Source organism: Aptenodytes patagonicus, chromosome 5 (assembly GCF_965638725.1).
Source record: "Aptenodytes patagonicus chromosome 5, bAptPat1.pri.cur, whole genome shotgun sequence".
NCBI lineage: Eukaryota > Metazoa > Chordata > Aves > Sphenisciformes > Spheniscidae > Aptenodytes > Aptenodytes patagonicus.
In genome coordinates, this window is record NC_134953.1 from 61,787,279 (window position 1) to 61,813,088 (window position 25,810).

At 40.1% G+C, this 25,810-nt stretch overlaps 1 protein-coding gene across 27 annotated transcripts in view; it reads left to right on the plus strand.

Moving 5' to 3' along the window:
- Window positions 1-25,810, plus strand: part of DAB1 (DAB adaptor protein 1) — a 484,695-nt gene that overhangs the window by 339,031 nt on the left and 119,854 nt on the right. For 24 of the 27 annotated variants that reach the window (XM_076340092.1, XM_076340090.1, XM_076340089.1 and 21 more), the window contains one exon: window positions 19,245-19,444. In XM_076340092.1, the coding sequence (XP_076196207.1) occupies window positions 19,378-19,444 (67 nt within the window). In that variant the 5' untranslated portion in view covers window positions 19,245-19,377. Of the gene's footprint in view, window positions 1-3,715; window positions 3,825-11,987; window positions 12,040-13,156; window positions 13,176-19,244; window positions 19,445-25,810 lie in introns of those variants that run through there. The other 3 variants (XM_076340103.1, XM_076340099.1, XM_076340104.1) reach the window with 3 other exon arrangements.

Sequence of the window (25,810 nt, forward strand, 5' to 3'; positions counted from 1 at the left end):
CTTTTTGCATGAATATCGTGTGCATGAGTGCATACATTTATGTGTGGATTTGTATATATGTGTATGCTATTAGTGTATGCGGTGTTAAAGCATATATAGTAATTCAAAAAGAACCACTGAAGAAGTTTCATTATGCGTGTAAATATATTCAGCAGAAGACTTAAATAACTCTTTAATGGGAAAAAAGGGAAAAATTATGCCATTTGACATGAGGAATCTATTTTGAACTATAGTATATGCACAGTCTGTTTTCTGCCTTTCCTTTCTTGAAATTGTTGCCTGAAATATTATGATGGCATGCAAAGGCTTTGCTTTAAGTTTAATTTTAAATTTAATTTCCCTGAATGCTTTCAGGATACTTTTAAATACACAGTAAAATTGGAACTTGGTAATATTTGGCACTCAGTTTCTATAGAAATGGCATTCAGGATACAACTTTGGACTCATAAGTAAAATAAGATGAAATCACACATGTTAATGATGATTTTCAAATATTTTCAAGAACCTGTAAAAGTAATTTCTGCCTTGATTTGGTTAGTAATATGGGCAGCAGGGGGGGAGGGTTTGTAACAGTTGTATAGATATAAAGCCGTGAATGAACTTTTTCAATCTGTTAATCCAAATGTTCTTTAATGGATAAAAATAGAATCAAATTACTGCACATATAAAAATCTGGGAGTTACTTACTGAGCTTCAAACAGAATTATTCTTCCAATAATATTCTAAATATTCTCGTGGTTTGGGTCTTGAATAGACTGGCAGAGGGTTACTTTGCTGCTAAAAGGCTAGGCATCCTCAACTGTGTTTGCTTATGATCTGGTGACATCAATTGTTCTTCAGTTACACTTGAGTCCTGATAGGAAGGCTTGCTGAAAAAAAATAAAAGCTTTTATTAATATGAAGTATTTGCTTTGAGAAGATGTTCAACCTATTAATACATTTGTTACCAATATAACTTCCTCTGAAATCACGGCCAACTTTGTGAAGATTTTTGTGAAGGTCACTGTGGATCTGTCTCAGTTATTCTCCTCCCGTTGTTTCCGAGCCGTTCAGCTCTGATGAGGAGCCAGCCCCAGCCTCGTGGTGCTTACTCCAGTGCAGGTTCAGTCCCTGCAGGTGGACCCAGCCGGCAGAATCGATACATTTGCTTCTGCTCTTAGCAGAGCTGTAGCATTATAGCAGAGTAAAGTGTAAATCACAACGGGACATTTCTACTGTGGGTCTCAAGGCATGTGTTCCTTTGAAAGTCATCAGTCTGGAGAAAATAAAAGGAAAATAAAACCCTGTCCAGAACATAGACAGATATCCCTTTTTGTCTGTTTGAACCAGAAGCTGTATTGCAGGTGTTCTGAACTTGCCCTCATGACCCCTCTATCATCGTCTTGGGCGGTTACAAGATTTTGAGCTAGCCTCCTTACAGGAAACTAAACTGGCAAACAGTCTTGCTTTCTTCAGCCAGACTGCTTCTCAATGTATCCTGGTGCTGGGTGAGCACCGTGGCAGAATTTTATTCCCAGTTGATTAGTTTGGTCAGGTCAGCCCTGTTGATTGACTTGCCAGAGCTTGTAGAACCAGCACCCTGCCACCCTGCTTTCTAGTCAGTGCTGTGCATGAAAACAGCTGGTTCAGGAGTGACCGTGGTACTTTGTTGTGCATTTGAGGTGGTGGTAGATAAAGTACCACCAGTCTTCAGTGGTGTATAATTTGTGGAAAGAAACGGAGAAGATGAGAGAGAAGCTTTTTTTTCTTGGCTGAATGTCATATTTCCTAAGGAAAGTCTTTGGCTCAAAGATGGACTACTGTGTCTGTGTGTGTTTGGTTGGTTGGTTTTATTTAATAAAGTAGTGCATGGCTTATAATAATAGAAGCCCTCTGTGAGCATTCAAGGCCTCAAGACTGTTTTGTCTTTCCAAGCACTTTTTGATACTGCTTTGACACAAAGAGATCTGAAACTCACAGTTACAACCGGACCTCCTGTCTTTCTTTTCTATCCTTCTCTGCCATAGTCTTGTTTGAGAGATAGTCACTTCTGCCAGACTCTTACCACATATTGCTAAAGTAACTTCTGCAGGAGTAGGTGCTGAAAGAATGCAGCTTGCAAGCTGAAGACTGCAGAAGACACTGCAATATGGTTGTGGTACACCTGTGTTGCCTCTTTTTCCTGTATGTTATTATACACATACATAAAAATGTAAATTACTATTACAGAGCCAAGCACATCAGTAAAGAAATGCTAAATTTAACATTGTCCAGATGGAAGATAACTGAATGCAAAGTGGTGTGTGCAGTCACATAGTAACTTTTCTTTCCAATTAGAGTCTTCGTGCAAAAGAACAGATCTCTGCTGGAGGATCAAAATCAGGATTGCATGATAAATGCAGTCACTGTCTGTGGGAAACTTTGTTGCTTAGTGAGCAAGGTAGAAGGAGGAAGGGATGATCTCATGCCTCAGGGCAGCAGGACGAGGTCTTGGAGATTGAACTGTATGTATCATTGCTTTTGCTATGTGGCGTGGAAGATTTCAGCTCCAATAGATACACTTTGGTTTGGTAAAGTTATAAGAAGCTAAAATGAGAATTCATAATGGGAAATGTCAGGCAATTTTAACAACACATGATGTTACCAAACACCATTATAATTAAACCAAAATACCTTGTCAGTATCCAAATTAGCAAAATGACCAAAAAGACTAATAAAATTCTTGTAAAAAACATTAGTTTTGACTCAAATTTTATTGTCATGTTTTGGGCTACTGTAATGTGCATTTCTTTGAATGGATTACCTGAGTTAATGCATTAAATACCATGAATTGTAGCTACTATATAGCCACATGTAGCTTCTGTGTACCTACGAACTAGAAGTATAAAGTGTTTTCTGCGAGTGTGGTTGGAAATAAATCCAGGAAACTCTTATAAGCGTAGTTTGCAAAAGAAGCAAGATTTTTAGACAATGAACCGAACTTTGCTTTGCTGATCTGATACCATGTCAATAGTCGTCTTTGTTTTTTCTTTTTTTTAATTGACTTTATTGCTAGGCACTGTTCTGTAGTATTACCAAGGTAATAATTAGTAATCTGCCCTTCTCACTGTGTTTTTGGAAAAAATCTATCTGAAGATGGAACCCAGTATGCATGGGGTTTTTTTGGGAAAAAAAAAAGTAATACCTCTATGCTGTTATTAAAATAAAAGAATATGATGTATCTTGGGCTTTTTAAAATCTAAGTAGGATGAAGAATTCACTGCAGATGATACTGTGGAAAGGCTTTGCAAGAGGAGGGCAATCAAGTAGGCATAATTAGAGTTACTATTTAAATATGCAGAAAGCAAAAAGCTTATCTGGAAAAGCAGAGTGAAGTTATAACAGTGTAAGACTAATGTAAGAATGATTTGCAAGCAATAAAATCACATCTCCCTGACTTTGTAAATACAAAATAATAAGCAATATTGAATAATGGAGACTGTGATAATCTGGTTTATAAACCCAGTGGTATGTGATTTTACCATTAGATCTTACCGGAAGGGGATAGATGGGTTTAACACTGATAGAATTGAGCTATGTGAGGATTACGGGTATTTGGAATGTGTGTGCAGTAAGGGACGAGAGTAATTGCTCAAGATAATCTCCTAGCAGTTAACTCAGAATAATGGTATGAAGTTGGCGAAACCTCTATTCTCAGGTTTTATTTCTTCCTCCGAATCAGTCTGAATGTATGAACGCCTCTGAAGAAAGGAGATGTGACTCTTACTGCCAGCATCATTTTAAAAGTTTGATGAAGAACAGAAGAATGTGCTGTTAAGAACAAATTCTCCTTGGCAGAGAAATGGGTAGGATGGTCTTCAAGTTCTTAATCATCTCTGATTTTTGTAACTCTGTCATTATTTTCATTAATTAACTTGAGTGGGTAACACAAACATCACATCTTCCAAAACTAATATTATTGCTGCCTGCTATTTAGTCTGTGGAACTGAAAAAAAAACAAACCAAACCAAAATGTTAAAGTGACACATAGGCAGTAACTTCATTGAATGCGTATTTATCCGAACGGCTTTAATTGGACATCGTCTACAGTCTCGCCATATTGTACTGAGAGCCTGTCTGATTTCACAAGCTGGGCAAGGCCAGGCCTACCGAATGCTGGGCATCGTGAGGAAGCTCCCGAGGAGCTGGAAACGCTGTAATTCAGGACCTGGCGTTCTTCCCTGGGGCTTAGCTGGAGGGCACGTGGCTGCCAAGGGTGCCCTGCTCAAAGGAGAAATAGAGCCGAGGGCCTGACCGCTGGTAGTCATTTGAGTTCCCATGGCCCTTTCACAAGGGGATGGGTGCTTAACCCAATGGTCCTGGCTACCTTCCAAGTGGAGTAATTAAATTCTGCATTCCTAAATTCCCTCTCATTTTAATTGGATTAGGTATTCTTCACCTTTTGGCTTTAAACTCGGCTAAACAACTGATTTTCATTATAGCAGAGTCTTTATTTCTGATTAGGGTATATTATCCCTGAATATAATGTACATTGTTTTAAGTGTACCAGGTGTTTCAGGAGAGCAGTATACAAGGTAGATCAACATTTTACTTACATTTTTAATTGATTTTCTTTGCTGTACTGAAGTACACTCATTTGATGGTTATTCCTGATTGCCCTCTCAACTTAGAGGCCTTGTTGAGACTGTATAAACAAAGACAGTTTATAAAAATATTTTACATCTTCACTACATCCAGGAAACCCTCTGTTTGCCTGTGTGTGCAACTTTCATCTCATTTGTGTAGTCAGTGAAATCTAGGGCATCACTGGAAGTTTAGTCTTCAGCTTGCATTCAAATGTTCACTTGATCATTGAGATTGCTTAGTACTTCGCAGAAACAAGCTTGTAAACAAGGGAATCTGTGCTACATCTCCTTTAAAATATGGCTTGGTTTCTAGTGTGCCAGTAACTTCTATTCAGGTACTGGAGCCTAAATAATTGATTTTTCAGTGTGTGCCGTTGCACAGCATTTTAAAACCCAGGCTGTTGTTAGAATCATAGAATCATAGAATCATTGAGGTTGGAAAAGGCCTCTAAGATCATCGAGTCCAACCGTCAACCCAACACCACCATGTCCACTAAACCATGTCCCTAAGTGCCTCATCTACTCGTCTTTTAAATACTTCCAGGGATGGGGACTCCACCACTTCCCTGGGCAGCCTGTTCCAATGTTTCACCACTCTTTCAGTAAAGAAATTTTTCCTTACATCCAATCTAAACCTCCCCTGGCGCAACTTGAGGCCATTTCCTCTCGTCCTATCGCTTGTTACTTCGGAGAAGAGACCGACACCCACCTCGCTACAACCTCCTTTCAGGTAGTTGTAGAGAGCGATGAGGTCTCCCCTGAGCCTCCTTTTCTCCAGGCTAAACAACCCCAGTTCCCTCAGCCGCTCCTCATCAGACTTGTTCTCCAGACCCCTCACCAGCCTTGTTGCCCTTCTCTGGACACGCTTCAGCACCTCGACGTCCTTCTTGTAGTGAGGGGCCCAAAACTGAACACAGTATTCGAGGTGCGGCCTCACCAGTGCCGAGTACAGGGGCACGATCACTTCCCTACTCCTGCTGGCCACACTATTTCTGATACAGGCCAGGATGCCATTGGCCTTCTTGGCCGCCTGGGCACACTGCCGGCTCATGTTCAGCCGGCTGTCGACCAACACCCCCAGGTCCTTCTCTGCCAGGCAGCTTTCCGGCCACTCTTCCCCAAGCCTGTAGCGCTGCATGGGGTTGTTGTGGCCGAAGTGCAGGACCCGGCACTTGGCCTTGTTGAACCTCATACAATTGGTCTGGGCCCATTGATCCAGCCTGTCCAGGTCCCTCTGCAGAGCCTTCCTACCCTCGAGCAGGTCAACGCTCCCGCCCAACTTGGTGTTGTCTGCAAACTTACTGAGGGTGCACTCGATCCCCTCATCCAGATCATCGATAAAGATATTAAACAGAACTGGCCCCAGTACTGAGCCCTGGGGAACACCGCTCGTGACCGGCCGCCAACTGGATGTAACTCCATTCACCACAACTCTCTGGGCCCGGCCGTCCAGCCAGTTTTTGACCCAGCGCAGAGTCCACCTGTCTAAGCCGTGAGCCGCCAGCTTCTCTAAGAGAATGCTGTGGGAGACGGTGTCAAAGGCCTTGCTGAAGTCCAGGTAGACCACATCCACAGCCTTTCCCTCATCCACTAGGTGGGTCACCTGGTCATAGAAGGAGATTAGGTTGGTCAGGCAGGACCTGCCTCTCACGAATCCGTGCTGGCTAGGCCGGATCCCCTGGTTGTCCCGCTCATGCCTTGTGAGCACCCTCAAGATGAACCGCTCCATAATCTTCCCCGGCACCGAGGTCAGGCTGACAGGCCTGTAGTTCCCCGGATCCTCCTTCCGGCCCTTCTTGTGGATAGGCGTCACATTGGCAAGCCTCCAGTCGTCCGGGACCTCCCCCGTTAACCAGGACTGCTGATAAATGATGGAGAGCGGCTTGGCGAGCACCTCCGCCAGCTCCCTCAGCACTCTCGGGTGGATCCCATCCGGCCCCATAGACTTGTGAGTGTCCAGGTGGCATAGCAGGTCATTGACTGCTTCCTCTTGGATTATGGGGGGTTCATCCTGCTCGCCGTCCCCGTCTTCCAGCTCGGGGGGCCGAGTACCCTGAGGATAACTGGTCTGCCTGTTAAAGACTGAGGCAAAGAAGGCATTGAGTACCTCAGCCTTTTCCTCATCCTCGGTGACAATGTTCCCCCCTGCATCCAATAAAGGATGGAGATTCTCCTTGGCTCTCTTCTTGTCATTAATATATTTGTAAAAGCTTTTTTTGTTGTCTTTAACGACAGCGGCCAGATTGCGTTCTAGCTGGGCTTTTGCCTTTCTCATTTCCTCTCTGCACGACCTAACGAGATCCCTGTACTCTTCTTGAGTCGCCTGCCCCTTCTTCCACAAGCGGTAAACTCTCCTTTTTTTCCTGAGTCCCAGCAAGAGCTCCCCGTTCAGCCAGGCCGGCCGTCTTCCCCGCCCGTTCTTCTTACGGCGTACGGGGACAGCCTGCTCCTGCGCCTTTAAGACTTCCTTCTTGAAGATCGTCCAGCCTTGCTGGACCCCTTTGCCCTTCAGGACCGTCTCCCACGGGACTCTGTCAACCAACATCCTGAACAGGCCAAAGTCCGCCCTCCGGAAGTCCATGGTTGTGGTTTTGCTGCCCCCCTCCTTACTTCACCAAGAATGGAGAATTCTATCATTTCATGGTCGCTAAGCCCAAGACGGCCTCCGACCACCACATCTCCCACCAGTCCTTCTCTGTTAGTAAACAGCAGGTCGAGCGAGGCACCTCCCCTGGTAGGCTCAGTTACCAGCTGTGTCAGGAAGGTGTCTTCCACACGTTCCAGGAACCTCCTAGACTGCTTCCTCTCTGCCGTGTTGTATTTCCAGCAGATGTCCGGGAAGTTGAAGTCCCCCACGAGAACAAGGGCTAGCGATTGAGAGACTTCTGCCAGCCGCTTGTAGAACGCTTCATCCGCCCCTTCGTCCTGGTTGGGTGGTCTATAACAGACTCCCAGCAGGATATCTGCCTCGTTGGCCTTCCCTCTCATCCTTACCCATAGACACTCAAACGTATCATCATCACAATCGTTGAGCTCTATACAATCAAAACACTCCCTAACATACAGGGCCACCCCACCGCCTCTCCTTCCTCGCCTGTCCCTTCTGAAGAGTCTATAGCCATCCATTGCAGCACTCCAGTCATGAGAGTCACCCCACCATGTTTCTGTGATGGCGACTAAGTCGTATCTCTCCCGCTGCACAATGGCTTCCAGCTCCTCCTGTTTGCCGCCCATGCTGCGTGCATTGGTGTAGATGCACTTGAGCTGGGCTATCGATTTCGCCCCCGGCATCGGCACGCCACCCCTCGGCTCACCTCTAGCGAGCCTGGTTTTATCCCCTTCCCCCTTCGAACCTAGTTTAAAGCCCTCTCAATGAGCCCTGCCAATTCATGAGCCATGATCCTTTTTCCCCTGTGAGACAGCTGGACTCCGTCTGTCACCAGCAGGCCCGGTGCCATGTAAACCTCCCCATGATCAAAAAAACCAAAATTCTTCCGATGGCACCAGCCCCTAAGCCACGCGTTGATCAGGTGTGTTTTCCTGCTCCTTTCAGTATCCTTCCCTGCCACTGTGGGGATTGAGGAAAACACTACCTGTGCTCCCGATCCTTGAACCAGTCGCCCCAGTGCCCTGAAGTCCCTTTTGATCACTGCAGGACTTCTCTCTGCAACCTCATCACTGCATTGTTGATGCATACTGTGATTCTGCAGAAATTTTAATTAATGAATGGGGATATCCAGAAGACGTATGAAGTAGTGAGAGTGAATACATGTTTTAAATCTGAGATGTTAATTTGTGGACAGTACAAATCTTTTGATATGGATAAAATTCAGATTAGTTCACTTAACGGTTCACCTGGCCCTAATGATACCTAAATTTAGAACTTGCGAGCACCACTGGCCTGTAATCAGAATATGTTTTGCCCTGCATAAAACGGAATTATATTAGTCAATTAGCATTAGCCAAGTCTGAATGCTGCATCTGGTTAGATTTAGTTGCACTCTGCTGATGACAGGACTCTATTTGGCATTTTGTTTGACCTGGATATGTGCATCTTTCTTAGTGCTGTCAATCTTCTCTTATGTTGCTCACTGTACTTGTGTTACTGAAAATCCAAGTTCCATAGCCCTTTATTAAATTATAGAGTACATTTCTTGTACCTGTAATATTTACCTTTGGGCATTAGGACTTTTTTTCCTAGGAAATAACCTGGTACAGGATTTTGTGGGAGTTTCTTACTCTAGCCTCTCTGAAAACTCTCGAAAGGGGGGGGGGGGAAGGGAACAAGAAGACATCCAGGCATATCTTTGTGGGAAAGTCTTTAAAAAAAAAAAAAAGTAGTAATGAACACATCTGCATTTTATTTTTTTTTAATTAAGGAGTATATTTCTTATAAGTAATTGCACAAAAATCTTTCTAAAAAAGCAGGATCCCACCTGTGTTATGGCCTATAAATGCATTTTCTATAGCATTCTGTCCCCTTTCTCTGTATTAATTCTAGAGGACTGCTCTAAACTGACATAAAGCCTTTTCGTTGTGGACTTGATTTTGTTGGTATGCAAAGAGGGAGGATAAAAACAGCATCCTGTCTTTCATCCTTCTGGATGAGGATTAATCATGATCACAGCTGCAGAATAATGCAGATCTTAGCTGCTGGGGTTGGAGAGGGGGAAGGGACAGGCAGTAGGGAGAGCAAAGGACATAAGCTGTCTTTACTTCCACATGCCCTTTCTACCCTCGGAGGCACTGCATTTCATGGAAGAGTTGCAAGAAGCAGATACTCAGAAATTGTTCCCCTTCCATTGACTTAGTGGATCCCTTTGTATTTCAATTTATGCTTGCTGTCTGCCAGAAGCATTCCTTGACTTCATGTGCACTGTCCCTTACTACAGGATACAGCACAGTACTGTCTTTATTATATGACAGCAGTTCATATTAAATAAAGGCACAGATTTGCTGTTGCCCCAGCTTACCTTTTTTTTTTTGACTAATTAATTTTCCATGCATCTTACGTTTTTCTTTTAATCATGAGGAATGCATTCCATTTACCAGTAAGACACACACACACACACACAGTTTTTGCATGGCTTACTTGTTTTCTTGATGATGCATTAGGCAAAGGATGCCGAAATGCTGCTGGCTCAAAGGTACACAGATTTAGACCAGTGACTTTTACTATGTCTCTGTATATAGCCCCTAAATGCTCTGCAGGTCAGCTGTTTCTGAAATGGATAAAAGTGTGCTAATTCCTTCAAGGTAAATCAGAAGGATTATGACATCTAGGAAGAAGAAACTGCCAGACGCCTCATGAGCAATATAACTAGGACTGACCCAATAGCATCTCTAAAGCTTCCAATAAAATTGCCTGAGTCGTCTGCCAAGAAGCCAGATGCTGCTGCTGGAAAAATACCTTCTGTAGCTTGGCGTTTGTCCTGTAATTGCTTCCAAGAGAGAATAAACTGTAGCATGACAGTAGAAGGTGAATGGTTCCTCACTGCATGCTACTTGAGTGATTTTTTTAAAATGTTTAGAAAATAAGCATGGTTTTGTGATGCATTACCACTGGTGCAGGTCCGTATACTTGTTCAGCTGCTTAAGAGTTCCCTGAATAATCAAGAGTATCTTCCCTGCCCCGCCGCCCCCCCCCCCCCCCCCCCCCCCCCCCCCGGTACTTTAGCCTGGCAGTGGCTTGATTTTTCTGTTTCTTTTACGTAATTCCTTTGACAGGGCCTCTAACCTGATCAGTTAGGCTTTGATTCTGCAAGTGTGTGATGTGGTCATGTAGACCTCTCCAGTTGCAAGGTTATAGCACAGTGGAGACCGGTATGATTCCCTGTATGGATGTTGCTCTATGGAATTATGATACAGAAAACAACACCTGGCCCACGCAGTTTCAAGGGTTAGATTGTTGGGTGGGTTTTTTTTTCCCCCTAGACTATATTTTCAAGCTGTGGGAAGAGTGCTGTCTTTTATTATTTAGAAACACTGCTGAATCTTACCCATGAACAGAAAATGTGTAGAGCCTGACTTCTTATGGAAGGTGCTTTGACCCTTTTAAAGTGGTTAACATTCTTACTGATGTAAAGCAGAGGCATTTGTGGAGCAGTGTATAACATAATCAGATACAAGGCACTGCATTCACAAATGAGATGAGAACACATAAGTGAATTCAAGAAAATTATTTATGGTTTGAAATTTCTCCAGTAAAATCTAGCAGCAGTTCTCAAATACTTCTGTTTGGTATCGTTCAGAAGTCTGCCTGCTGTTCATCTTAGCAGTCATGTGGAATTATCTTCGTGAGTGACATCGCTGGTTTGAAGACTGGAGTGTTTAAATGGAATTGTCAAAAGTCTTTCTGTAGCTAAAACTCACTTACTAGACTATTTCAAATATTGATATTTGTTGGTTGTGGAACAACAATGTAAAAATAATTTTTGCTTGTATGTGTAAATTCATACTTAAAGTCCCAGAAAGCTTTTTGCTTTTTCCCCTTTGCTCTGCTAGTCAATGAACTTTGGTAGAAATCTGGTGGTTGGGTTTGGTGTAATAAATCAAAAGTCCGTTTACAGCGAGGTGAAGTCCTCTGATTAATTTTCCTAATACTTAACTGTCAGGGAACAAGGGCTGAGTGTTGAAAAATAGCAGTGAATAAAGATCCTGGCATAGGGTTTTGTTGTTGTTGTTGACATTAGGAAAGTTTGCTTTGCTTTGCTGTAATGTCAGGAAGCATTCAGAAAATTGAAGGGCACGATATATAGGTTAACTTGTGTGACTGAGCAAATCTCAAAGGGACCTGAAAAAGTTGGTGCAAAATTCATGTCTGTTAAGAAGGCCAGTACAAAGCATCGCTTCAAGCTCTATTTCAGATTTCAAAGTATAGCTTAAGTTGGATCTTGTGTAGGTATTGTGCTGTACTTTATTTTAAATGAATGAGAGGGTGAGTCCCAGTTCAGTCTCACTTGCAATATTAAGAAAGTCATCTTGAAATTAAAAAAAAAAAAGAGCTGAATTAAGGTATTTCTGTAAAGGACAGGAGATGAATAAGTTGCCTTCAACTTACTGTGCCACTTAAAAACATGCTGAGCTGTCCAGGATGCGAGACATTTAATTCCATAACCTCTTCTTCCAATTAGAAGGCACAGATTCTGATTGTGAGGAATTTGCATTTAAATATAAAACGTGGTGTCTCTGACATTGCTTTTACCTTCTCTCTGATGATGCTCCTGACTGCATACTTCTCCCTTTCCTTCAGTGTGATGATTGCACCACTGTGCTTTAGTAATCATTTAACAGCTCTAATTACAGAATACTGTGATCCCAACTGTGTACTTTGTCCTTTTTCCCTTCTTAGTCTTCACTCTGTTTCTTTGGTGTTGAGAGGACTGCAAAAGAGCCGTTCTTCTTTGCAAAAATAAATTCCGAAGACCCTGCTTTGGTAATGTACAGATTTGCGTTTTCTTGTTGCTTTAGACTTAATGACATTGAATTTTAGACACATAGGGGTTGGTTGGTCTGGTGTGGTTTACATCAGTCACGCCAGCATAACTTCACTGACACTAATGCAGATACACCAGCATAAAATTGGTGTAACTCCAACTCCATTAAAATCAATGGAGTTACGCCAATATAAGTCAAATGCAACGCTATTGATTTTGTGCTGGTGTGACTTTATTGACTTTAATGGAGGTAAGGCAGTTTTCTGCTAGTGGAAGTCAGATCGCAGTCAGGCTGTGCCTGGGCAGTATTTGTAGCAGTTGAGTTTTGTTTCTTGTTTGTTCTTACACAGTGCTACCAGCAATTCTTTTTCTTTCCTGCTTCAGGGTCAGCAGTGTAGTAATCTCAGTATAGTAAAGTCTTGGCATAACACAATTCATATAGGAAAAGCATTTAGGTAATTCAGTTTCACTGTGAGCACAGGGAATCTCTAGTCCAATCTGAACGACCTCCTATGTTATCTAGTAACATAGCAGCCTCTCAGTATTGAAGGAATGATGTGAAGTTTTTAAGCCTGTTTTGTTCAGTGGCAGTGCTTTTTTTTTTTTTTTTTTTAATGCAATACCCTGAAAAAGCTTACAAACAGCACTTTGAGTGGAGTTTTGCATCTCAGAGCTGAAAAATACGCTTAAAGGAACAACCTATGTTGTATTTATACCTCCAGCACACAGGGGTTTTGTTACTCATTTTCAGCTCCCTGGACTGGAGTTGCATTCCCTGCTACACAGGCAGAGGAGAAGCAAACAGGAGCCTGTGTATTGCTGCCTTCCCAGGGTCTGGTGGGAGAGTGCAGGGAAGTCTGTGTGTCAGCCTTTTCCAGGACCAACTTGTTTTGTTTAAGGCTGCAAATGCACTTGTCCAGCAGACTTGCATGCTTGCTCATGGAATTGAAGGCATACAGTGCAGCCACGACTGTTTTTAATAACTGTCATTTCCTTTTTGATTTTCATCCTTTAATTTTCTGTGGCAATAGATTTGGGGTTTGATTCTGTCCCTTCTAGCCTTGCAAGACTCCTGAAAGCAATGCTACTCATGCTGCCTGATGATGCTCCCAGGTATACCTAGCTCAAAGAAGAGGTAGGTGTTAACAGAACCTGTGGAAGGGTTGTTAAATGTATTTTCACAGAGTTGAAGCTGATACCTGGTTATTGGAAATCGGACTGAGACAAACTGGAGGGAACACAGCAGCACTGGAATTACGCAGCACTAGCTCTGGGCCAGCAATAGAGCAGAACAGTGGAGAGCAGCAAGTCCTGGGTTCTCACTGCTGGGTGTTTGGTGGTTTTTTTGGTTGTTTTTTTTTTAAAAGGCTTTATACTGTGATTATAGAAATTCTTTTAAGAGGATGAATTTCAAGTTGAAAGGATGGAAGGAAAAAATGTAAATATTTTTCTGTTGGTCTTTAGCAACTGGCTCAAATCCAGCACTTTTTCTTAAAAGTATCTGAATATCCTTCCTCAGAGAAATTATGAACCAACATCATGTAGTTTTTCCTGAATGCAAAATGGCATACTTTTGAAAGTGTATTTCAAAAATTCTGTTACAGCGAGGTTGATGTGTTCTGTTTTGCCTTTGTTTCCAGAATGCTGTCCTCTATAATGTAAAATAGAAACTATAATATTAAAATGAAATGTTAGTAATTTCCCATTAAAAATGTTGATTAAATCAATTCATTCCTGTGAAAAGCGTCCTTTTAATCCAATCAGCATTTTCTAGTGAGTAGAAAATTCACAGCATTTCTGGTGAATAATTGGTGAGGTGGAGTGTAGTATTCACCACTACATGGAATGATTTCCAGGAGGAATTTTAGTAATTATTCCTGCTGTCATTGGAATACTAATAAACATCTTACTTTGGAAATATTTTATAGGTCAATTTTTTGGCAAGATGCTCTTCTGGTGGTAAATCAGCTTCAGTGGTGCTATTTACACCATCTGAGGAACTGGGTAGCATGCCTGAAAGATGCCCTTGAGATAGAATAATGAAGCATATTGTAAAGCACAATAAATTTAATAAAATGTGTTATTTGCCTTAGTTACATGTAGGTATTTTTAAAAACAAGCTTCTTGTTTTCAGGAGATGAGAAGTATTTTATAAATACAACTAAACAAATAGCAAGTATGCACAATGGGAAATTAAATGTTATGGTTTGAGTACTAAGTTTTCTGATGTCGGAAGAATTAAAAAGGGTTAATCAGGAGGTATTGGTCTGGTATCTCACTACAGACTTAGTACAGAGAGCATAATAAAGCACATAAATCTCCTCCCTTCATCTTATATATAGAAAATTAGAGGTGGAGGGGAGTACTTGCTCATTTTAGAGCAAACGAAACTAAGTATGAAATATGGAGACGGTTTTGAGTCTTTGCAAGCTGTGGAACTTAGGGAGGTAGGAGGAGGAGGAAGTAGGGTGCTGGGTTTCAGAGGAGCATTTGCAGTTTGCGAGGGGAGATTTGAGGAGCTAAACTGGGGACTTGGTTTTCCACATGTCTGTGGAGGGAATGAATTTTTGTGTAGGATCTCAGTTTGTGCGTATGAACGGTAAGCATCCTTTTACCTTTACAGGCTACAGAAATGCCAGTAAAGAAATTGCAGGAGAAAGCAGTGATCGACATGCCATGCCATGCCATGACAGAGAGTCATTTGACTTTGTCACTAGAAACAGTTTATTATGCCGTTCTATTGGCAAATGACAAAACTAGAGAAGAGAGACTGGACACATGCAACAGTCTAACAGAGGTTGTTTTCTTTTGCAGGCTAGCCAGAATTTTAATGCATGAGCTGGCTTAGATTTTGCTGCTAAACACATTGTTATAGAATTTGCTTTAATGAAGTATCTACACAGACATCTTCTCCTGTTTGCTTTTCTTTTCCTCCTCGTTTTCTCCTCTGTGTCAGTGTCTTAAGCTCCCTCTTTTACCTAGTCTTCCTCATTTTTTGGTTCTTGCTTATAGGCCTTATTGGCTGAAATATATCAGTGGGTTTTGGACCAGTCTCTTGGGTTTCAGTTTGGAATTAGTGTAGTGCCTTCTGTAAAAGATTAATACTCTGATACCAAGTAGCTTCCCACAGGATGTTCTCAAGACCTGACCATTAGGGAAATGAACTGATTAGTACAAAATAGTGTGAGCAGCTCCAAAGGATTTCATGGCCTCCTCTCTCTGGAGGAGGCAGAGGCACTGGTGGCAAGGATGGGTTTTTCCACCGTCTTCCTGTGTGGTCCCACTGAAGTTCTCTGTGTTAGGCTTCATGGTCAGATGAGAAGTTGATGAGTTAATGTTTTTCTCCCTGGATAGCGGTCCTTAGCGCTTGAACTGTTTTCAGTTTTCCAGGATCGCAGCACTTTTAAAATAATTTTGTCACTTACATTTTTCCCTTTTAATATGTTTGGGGTTTGTTTAACACTTGCAAAATCATGGGCGTCAACATTTCCTTACCAGATGATTATATTGGGTGCTTTGGAGGAAAGGAAATGAATTGCAAGACTTCAGAGGTACAAAAGCAAGAGCTAAGGATGGTAGCATGGTTTTTGTTTTGTCAAACCAGGGTTTGGGAGGTACCATCCTCTTGTCAAATCCCACTTTGGGGCTGTGGAGAACTTAAATACCCAGGGAACGCCAGGGCTTAGTTACAAATCCTTTCTGAGACTGCTTTTCCTTTACATAAGCAGATGGAAACTGGTTTCAGGGGAGGGAACTTCTCAAGTTTTGAAGCCCTGAAGAAAATTAATAAATTAATGTATTTTAAAGCCAGAGGGGAAGTATTATGATCATCTTGTCTGACCTCCTTCATAACTCGGGCCAGGGGAAGTTGCCTAATAACCCCTTCATGAGCTCGCTCAGGCGTGGTTGAAAAGACAAATGATTTGACAGAAATTGTTGTTTTGCAAATGCGTGGGGGAGGCGGGTGGAGCATGTGACGAATTTCCCTGAGCATAAAAGGTCCAACCTGTGGTAATCCTAACTGCAAAGTAAATTTACAAAAATATTTCTTCACTAAGGCTTTAGGTTTTATGCCAGCATAGTAGTAATACAGAATGCAGGCTGAAGACTTCTCTTGGAATTAAAAGCCACTTTATTCCAGAATGCACTGATTGTGTTCCTGCTGTAGCCACTTAATAAGGGAACAGAAAATGTCAGTATTTTGTTAAAACGAAGAGCTCTGAATCCTCTAGGAAAAGCTGAGGCATGCACATAACATTGTACTAACTGGAACAGTAACAAGGCACACAAGAAGATCGTTAGAGTGGTGGATACGTGTAAGATGATGGATTTTTTTTTTTTTTAAATGCAGCTAACAAAATGTTGTCTTTAGAGCAGGGAGAGAAATGTGGCAGAACTGATCAAAGAAAATGGCATCTCATTGATAAAACACATGCTGCAGTAATTCCCACAGTTGGAAGACCATAGTATTTAACAACGGTGACCTAGATTGGAGGAGACAATAAAAGCTGTTGTGGCAAACAGCAGATTGACTGCCTTTCTCATCTGGGTAATAAACGGCTGAAATGTGGACAGTATATGAAAGTTTACTAATGTAGCTTACATAAAGACCTGTACTTTTGGAGGAATTGTCTCTGTAGCAAATTCAGTTTGAACTATAGTTTGCATCTGACAGATGTTTATGTGCTCCTTTACAAAGATACCTATTACTTTATTCAAGGATCTATGAGCCTGTGAGAGTATGACCTGATTAGGTTTTAAAGTAAATCAATATGTGAACCTGTCCAAAAATAGACATGCATTTATTTTAAAAAATATTACTCAGTGGCATAGCCTCAAGGGGATATAGCTTTTCTGGAGAGTTTCAAATGAGATAGCAGTCATATGTTGTTATTTTAAAATATTCAGTTCCATTCATATGCTACTATTTCAGCTATCCTGTTGAATGTAGCTGACAACAGATGACATTCGTGATGCTTTGTACCCACAACAGTCTTCTAAGACATTAAAACTTGCTTAACTCTTGACCCTGGGGGTATTTTGTTGTTTGTTTGTTTGTTTGTTTTAATAAATGGACCTATTAGAAATATTTTGCTTTTGTTAAGTGATTCATGTTAGTGCTTCTTGTGAAGTTATGCAGTCAACATTTACATAAATACAAATCCAAATTCTAGAAAAATAAACTGTCAATCCAACTGTGATTTGAGAGATGCTTTAAGTAAGTCCCATTGAGCTGCAAAGACTGATGCATCCCTACTGTGCTGTAAAACTTAATATTATTAAATAGGGTTGTGTGCAGGGGAAGGAGATGGGGGTTGCGAGGGACATCTGTTCTCTGCAGTCCTTTTCTCCCTGTTTGCTGGGGGGATTTCAAGCGTAAGTTAAGAGCAGTTCCGTTGACGGTAGGGTGAGGTGGTTCCCTCACAGCACAGTGAATGCATTGATCTGTGCCGGGGCCCAGCGGTCACTGCACGTGGTGTCCCACCGTAACCGTGTTTGGGGGAGAGACATCTCCTTGTCCATGGACCTGTCCAAAGAGCGCTTCAGATCCTGGAAGATTGTCAGTTTTGGGGCTGTTACCTTACTCCTGTTCTCTCTGTGATCAACCTTCATTTACTTTGTCCTTTTCTACTGTTTTCTTAACTAAAAATGTTAATCAGAATGCTTCTAGTTTATTTAGGTGTTCCAAGGTGTATTTAGCAACCACTGCAACTTTGATTTGTAAGTTGCTTTATTTTTCCTCCTTTTTGCTATGTGACACTTATTCAGACTCCATAGAGGGGGAACAGGGACTTTTGTATTTCAAAATCAGTTCAGCAGATTTTGAAAAGCTATCTTTGAATATTCTATAATACACATACAGATTTGAAGAGCTTATGAAAGAAAGCCCCTGACACACTTTAGCAATATTAAATCACTTCAGACAGTGCATGGCAGCGTAATGTTACTGAAGCATTTTAAAATGTTAAAAGAGCCTGGATTTGAAAGTACTAGTGGCTTTACAGCCCTTACTCTGAAAAGTGATTTAAACTGTCAAAATTATTTCAATGTTTGCAGTGTATTACTGTCTTAAATGACAAAGAAGGGACATTAGTAAATAACTATAACTGTAGTTAATCTCTGGCCAGCTAACCAACTGATATGCTGGGTTAATTTCTTTATTAAATGCTTATTTAATAACTGGGCAGCTGTTCAGACAGGCCAGATGGACTTCACTGTAATTGTGCTAATAATGAGAACTTTTTGACAAAAAGAAAGGACAATAGGAAGATGCATTTAGTGAGGGAACATCACGACAAATGGCTTTAGGGCAGTGTGGTCCTTTGCCCTCAACAGACTGGCTGAAGTAGGTGGCTCATCCTTCAATGCAAGAAGGACCAGCAGTAAGAATTGGAGTAAGGGTTTATTCTTTCTTGGTTGTTTATTCTTTATGTATTCTTTGCCTCTGCAGCCCATACATCCCCAGTCCTACTTGCAGCCTTAAAGCCTGCCTCCCTCATTGTGTATCTCCCCAATAAATATATGTTATGTAAAGCTGTAACTTGCTCCCTAAATGTTATCTTTTTGCCCCTATCCCATTTGTATTTTGTAGATTTAGTTAACTGTATTTTCAGAGTTCTTTGCAAGAAAAATTACTAGATGAGTGTTAACAATTACAGCTTTGTTTACATGGAGGCAGATTCTTTTATACTGGAAACATTATCATAAGCAAGAGGAGTGGCGAAGTATGATGTTCTCAGTATGAGTAATGAATACATTTTTCATTTGTCTTTGCTCAAGTAGGAGAACGAAAGCATTGAAAGAGCATTGAAGGAGCATTTGAGGAGTAAAAATCTGAACTTACCATCTGGCAATATGTTTTTACCTTGGAATTGTTGCATTTAAGAATTGAGTCCCTGCAGAATTTTTTGCTTTTGGTGACATTTCCAGCTATTTCCCGGATTGTAGTCTTTGTCCTGCTGCTGGTCCAGAAGTACAGGTCTTCTGTACACCTTGTGTGGTGTCTCTAGCCTGTGAAGGCATCTCAGATGTGCCAAAACATCTCAAACAGGACTAGATGATTGTGTTTAAGCATCTAAAATTGTGGGCAATTGACTCTGTATATGGAGAACTTCATAGGTTCTTTCCTCAGTAAGCTTGCAATGGCTTTTTTATGTTTTAAACTCAGAAAATGACTGTTACTTTTTGTTTCCTTCTTTAACAGCACTCGAAAGGAGTCAATGAGATGAACTGTTTGGGTTACAGTATCTGAAAGGCTAAATTATTCTCTTGAAGAGACGTTCTAAATGAGCCTGACCGAGATCCTGGATCTGTGTGAAGAGGACTAAGGATATAGGATGTCAACTGAGACAGAACTTCAAGTGGCTGTTAAAACCAGCACAAAGAAAGACTCCAAAAAGAAAGGTAGTGACTAATTTCTCTTTATTCGTATGTATTTTGTACTTTAATAAGCTCCTACATCAACCACCTTTTATGCATCTGTGATTCTTCTGTTATCTATGCACTCTGTGAAAGTAAGATTTGTTAAGCCCAGTGGAAGTCTGGTATGGGAACACAGGATTTGATTCTCTGACATTAAAAATATATCGAAATATATTTAAAATGTAAGAAAAAACTTATGTATTACAGTTTATTAATTTTTACTCTATGTATATATATTGCAGTTGTTTCACAAATGGAAATACAATTTTAAAAATTACTCTTAGCAAAAGATAACTTTTTTTACTCTGTTGATAATAAATTTTCTTCTAAAGGCTTTGTTTCTGCTTTGCTTTGAACTAACCAGAACTTAAATGCACTTTTTGTTACGGGAGGGTGAATCTTACTGACACTTTGTGAAGTTACAGAGAACTCAGTAGCAATCTATAGAGAGATTAATTGTAATCTGGTAAAGGAAATATAAACAAGGAGAAGGAAAACTCAAAATTAAGGAGAAGCTGTGAGTAAATGCACGGTTGGATAAGTTCATATTTGTATTTACAATTTTGCATCAGATTGTAGGGCAGTTCTTTGGACAGATAAGCATGAGAAATGGGACTATATGAATTGGTGCTTATGAACAGGAGTACTGAAAGATTTTTAGTAGGGATTTTTATCCTTAGATTTTTATTAGTATTTTTATTGCTTATGTTTTTAAGTACTGATGAACTTGGAAGCCAAGACCTTGAATTCTAGTGGTAATTCATGTTGTTCTGTGTAGCCATCTTTGGTTGTTTTTTTTTTTTTAAACTTATACAGATAATGAAATTGAGATTGAAAATAAATTTAAAATGAATTGCTCAAAGTAAAGTAAAACAAAAGGAAAAAATCATACTTAATAGTTTTAATACTTGAGGCAGCAAGATTTGAACTCTCATGAGCTTTTCAGTTTGTCAGTCTGTTTCTTTTTGTGGGTGTATAATTTAGCCATTTACTTCTGAGGATTTTTTACATTTTTTTTAAGACAAAAAAAAAATCTCATCTTGGCTCATATATGTGTGTGTTGCAAATTTTGCTTATCTTAGATGTCTGATAAATAACTTGTTCAGCTGTACGTTTTACTATGGCCATTCTACCAAACCGGTATTTAAGGCCTTGTGTTTGCTATAACTTTTGTATCAGAAATCTTTATATTAGTGTTTTTAAAAAGAGACACAGCAATTACAAATTTTAAGCGTTTGTTTGGGAAGATGGTTTAGAATCCTTATGACTACTCTAGGCCTAAACTCACAAGGAAAAAATGATTCGTTTGAGATTAAAAAAGCTGTAGTTTAGAAAGGCAAAAATAGGGGAACTTTGATGTAAATGAGAATGTGATCTGAGAGGGATGTTCAAGGCAAGTGGAGAAAGTGAAGATGGTTTGATTGTATGATCATTCAGTATTTTTGGGCAGGCAGGAAATTAAAAAATGACAGTTCTTTGCAGTATGGATAACATCTTTTTGATGTGTGTCTCCTATGTTGTTTCTTCTGCTGGAGGGTGAAACTTTTGAAAGCAGCAAACAACTGTTTTAGCAACTTGATGTTTATGTTAATAAAATATTCAGCATCCAACTTCTAAAAACATTTTCATAAATCATAATAACCGAATGCTTCTCTGCACAAAATCTGATTCTATTCCCCAAATGGAAATTCTGAGAATTACCTTTACTGCTGAGAAGAAGTATAAAATATGTTCTATGGCAGCGATCAGAGCTCCCTGCAGCATGTACAACTATCTGAGGAACTGGAAGGGACAGTGTATGGCAGAAGCCCATCTCCAGAATTAATCTTGTTCTGTATTGTATGTGCAAGTTCGATCACATCCAGCCATCCGAAGGCCTCACGGTACAGTGAATGCTTTATACAGACAAGGTATACAATTCAGACAGTGTTTGCTATTCAAATCCCACGTAATGGAAGTCAAAAGAAACTTGGTGTGCTCATTTACTTGTCATTGAATTGTATGTATTTGTGTATAGTGTGACATGTGAAACACTGGGATATAAACACATATAGATGGACATGTGAAAAACAGGGAAATACTTTTTTTTCTTCTTTTTTTCCCCAAGTTCATTAACTGCGAGCAGTGACAGGTAGCAAGTACTAACGTGAAGTTTCTAATGTTACTCATCAATGAGTTTGATTATGCAATGGAACTGAATATTCCCAAGAAAATAGTCTTTGCTTTATAAACGGAAATTTCAGCTCTAATTTATTTCCAGTGAATTGGGTACTTCTGCAAGAGCCATGCAACCGTTTCCATCCAGAGCAGGGAGGAGCCTCTTTTGCTGTATTATCTACCATTCTGGTAGTTCTCCTACCATCTTCAGTTCACAGCACTATGCTGAGAAAGAGCAGTAAGTTTGATAATAACTTTTTAATGGAACAACTGTCCCACAGGTGCATCCCATGCTGAAGATCCGGGTGACTGAAGGGGGATAAGGGTTAGTATGGAGTTACAGCACGGGACATGGTTCTTTCCTGATCTCGGCATAAGTCTTCTGTGTAGTGTCAGCTAAATCTTTAAATCTCTCTCTATCTGTATAAGGATAAAGTAAGGTAGTGTTTTGTATTTGAAGTGTTGAAATAATACAAAGCTTAACTCCTAAGATTTGTAAGGTATACGAATATAAAACATGATAAAATGTTGCATGATAAATGCAGGCTGCTGTTCTTATTGAAGTAGAATGGCTTAAAAGAAAATGGTGGTTATTCAGATGATGTGACTTGTACACTTGTGGTATAGTGCCTATCTTGAGTTAAAGGCACTGTAACATCATTAGTTAAACAATTTAATAACCTGGACAGGTTAGAGGAAAGGTCCAGGAGGAGTCTCATGATATTCAATGGAGGCGAATGCAAAGTTCTGCTACTGGGATGGACTAACTCCCTGCAGCAGGGTAGGATGTGTGTTTGAAGTTCTTTTATGGTTTCTTAAAATTGCTTTTAGACTCTACTGCATAGACTACTGATTTTTTGGTGACAGGGAAATAGTTTGATTTCTGCTGCAGATGGGGCACATGGCATTAATGCTCCTGCAAAGTTACAGATTTTACCAAATACTTCATTTATGTGTTGGGAATACTTACCTCTTTTTGTAGTCGTATGCAAAGCAAGTCTCTTACAAGAGATTGTTTAAAACATTTCTCATTAGGCACAGTGTTTTTACAGCCATAAGCTTTCTAGTTATAGTCAACTCTTCAGTCTCTCTCCATTGTCATCAGAGCTGGTTTGTAAGATGGTATTCTGTTCTAAACACTGAAGGATTATTACTACAGTTAGGACAAGAATTTACATATGGAATCTGCTCAGAAGCTGCTATTTAAGTAGAATCGCAGCTGTGTAACTCTCATGTGCAATAGGTAAGTTCGATATTAACATGATAATATCAAATTGTAATTTTCTATGTTAACATTATCACCCTGGATAATCTTAAAAATAGGTTATTAAAAATCAAGTACTAATTTTGCCTTTTATTCAGTCAATATTGATCTGATGGATCCAGGATTCAATAGGCTCTAGAAATGCTACGTGGTCATACTCCCAGCACAAGGTGAGTTTTAACTGACTTGAAGACACAGTTATGAAAACGAAGGTGAGCCAAGCACCTTCCTTCATCTCCAAATTGTCGCTTTTTGCTCCATGTACTGTGAAGGTACTTACCAATTGAGGACCCTTGTGTCACCCTGACTTCCACAGCCCTCCTTTCTACACCTTACTCCATCTTAAGGAGCTTACAGCACACTAGATGCTATTAGAGATTACATTTCTGCCATCCCGCACCTCCAGCCCTAATCTTCATGCCACTCTTGGCTGATATCTACTGGTAACTGTGTTGTAATTACCTTTTTTGAGAACTTGCTCAAATTTTAAGAGACATTTTGAAGAGGTTTCATGTTGCTCTCTAAAAGGAAATAATGCAAAATTCTCAGGAGATTTAGAAAGCTCTGTTCTAGGACGTTTTTGGTGATTTTTTTTGTGTGTGTGTGACTTCGCCAAAAATCCATGTGTTCTTTAAGAAGCATTTAGAGAATTAATGATTCAAATAATGCACTTAGAGGCTGGGTTTGTTTGGGGTTTTTTTCATTTGTTTATGTCATCTGGTTCATTGAGAGGTGAATAAACATTACGTGTGTTTACCACTCAGGATAGGAAATTAGAATTTTTTATTAGTCAAAGTTGTTAGAAACATAAACCACGTTTGTATTGTTGTACATGGGAGAAAAGCCATTTTATAAGTGTGTATGGATTATTGAATCAAATTGAAAACATTTACTAGAGCTATTGGAATTAAAATCAATTTAGAAACCTCTTTGGGGAAAATGTGTTGCATTGATGGTGAATCCACACTGATAACTGCCTTGGAAAATCCTTTCTTGCAAAATTAACTTAAACAGGAAAATTGAAATGGGAGGTAAGTAAAGAAGTGAGCCAGGCTACCAAATTTGAATGCAGATCTGCATCTGCTTGGGGGACGCCAGGAGATTTTTCTAGGGATTTGGTTTCTTCCTCTTGCACTTAAATTCTGTAATTATTCTATTTGAAGCTTGGGATTTTTTTGCAAAATCATCTCTCATTATATCCCCTATATGAAGTCTGTAGTAAGACTTTTGAGTCAATTTTCAGAATTACAGGGACTTTTAAAAATGGAAGCAGGATACAAAGAGGAGCTCAGGCATGTTGACAATCAGTATAATGATCTTTGATGCTAAGGATCCCCATGGGTGATATTCCCTTATTAAACAGGTTTCCACTGCAAAGTGTGGGAAGCACGTGGCATCTGGAAACAGATTTCACAGTAGGCAGGCCGCCAAGTGGGGGATTGCCATTACTAGGCAGTAGGAACATGAAATTTAGAGGGGATGTGATGTGCTATGTCTCTATCAGAGCTAGATGCCTTCTTACAGCCATGGGTTGGGCACTTTGTTTTGACTGAATGAATATAAAAGTTCTGAAGCTGTGCTTGAGGAGGGAAAGCAAAAGTGGACTCTGCTCAGGGGGCTGTTTAATGCCAGGTAAGGAATTACCCTGCTTGCACCAGCAGAGTAGAGGGTGTTGCCTGGCAGTGCTTTCTTGGTCGCAGAAGGTCTGAGTTTGATCCTCTCAGGATCGGGATGGCAAAAAGCTTAAGTGTCCCATTTTAACTGTCTGACTACTAATTAAAAGGAGTGCAGTGGCTCCGGGACCATTCATGTATATCAGATTGGGCCTCTGGCAAAGTCACATCTATTTCCTGGGTTTTTTAAACTCTAATGAGAGAGTGGAGTCAGTCTAACTATCTAAAGGAAAACCTTTGCATCCCCAGAAGCAAAACTCTAGTCATACTAAGATCAAACAGGAGGCACCTAGTTAGTTTAAAAGCCTTTGGGGATAAACAGCCTTTAAACAAGGTTATGTTTTGTCATTTTCAGTTTTCATCATAGGTGCCTAATGCTACCTAAGTCGTGTTTTGGATTTCTTAGACCTCATGTGAATCTAATCTTTGGACTAATCATTGCTAAATTTGAGAGTGGGATGGAGGTTTCTGGTTGATGTGAAAGTTGCAATTTTGCTGCTATGTAGAAATCTCGATGCAGATTTTACAGGTTTATTTCCAGATTGGAACTTCAGTTTAAATTAGTAAGTGAACAATGATGGCTGATTTTTTTATTGGTTTTAAAATTATTGTTATTATTTAGCTTTTTATTTTACATTATGACAACAACATTTAAAGCATCATCACTATAATGAGGCATTTCAAATTGTCAGATTGGTATAGGTTCATTTATTTTTCTGATTACATAGCTAAGATTCATGGAATCCAGCAAAATTCAAATTTGATCTAAAGAGTAGGGCACAGTCAGGAGCTTATTTCATTGACGGGGAGTGGATTTGCTTTGTTTCCTTACGGTAGTTATGAGTTTTTCAATAATTTATAGATCAAGTAACAGCAACATTAATTGATACACTAATTGAGTCCACATGCCTGCCTTTAACAAATCTCTTTTGTGAAGTGGTTACTGACAATATTAATTGCACATCTTTTGAGTCTTGATATAAGTTATGAATTCATTCTCAAGTTGAAAGAGGGTGGGAAAATCATTAATTTTGGCATTGTGTAGCTATAATTAACAAGAGTTATCCAATAACCTATCATAAATTAGAGAGCTCATGGATTCTATTTTAAATACCACGTTCAACCAAAGGGGGGTCTATGGTTGTGTTAATTGAAGCATGCTTCGGGGGTGATGGATGTTGTCTCTTGTTGCGGTTAAAATGTTTACTGTTCTTTTTAATTGAGAGACAATGGCTGCCTAAGTTAAGGTTGGAG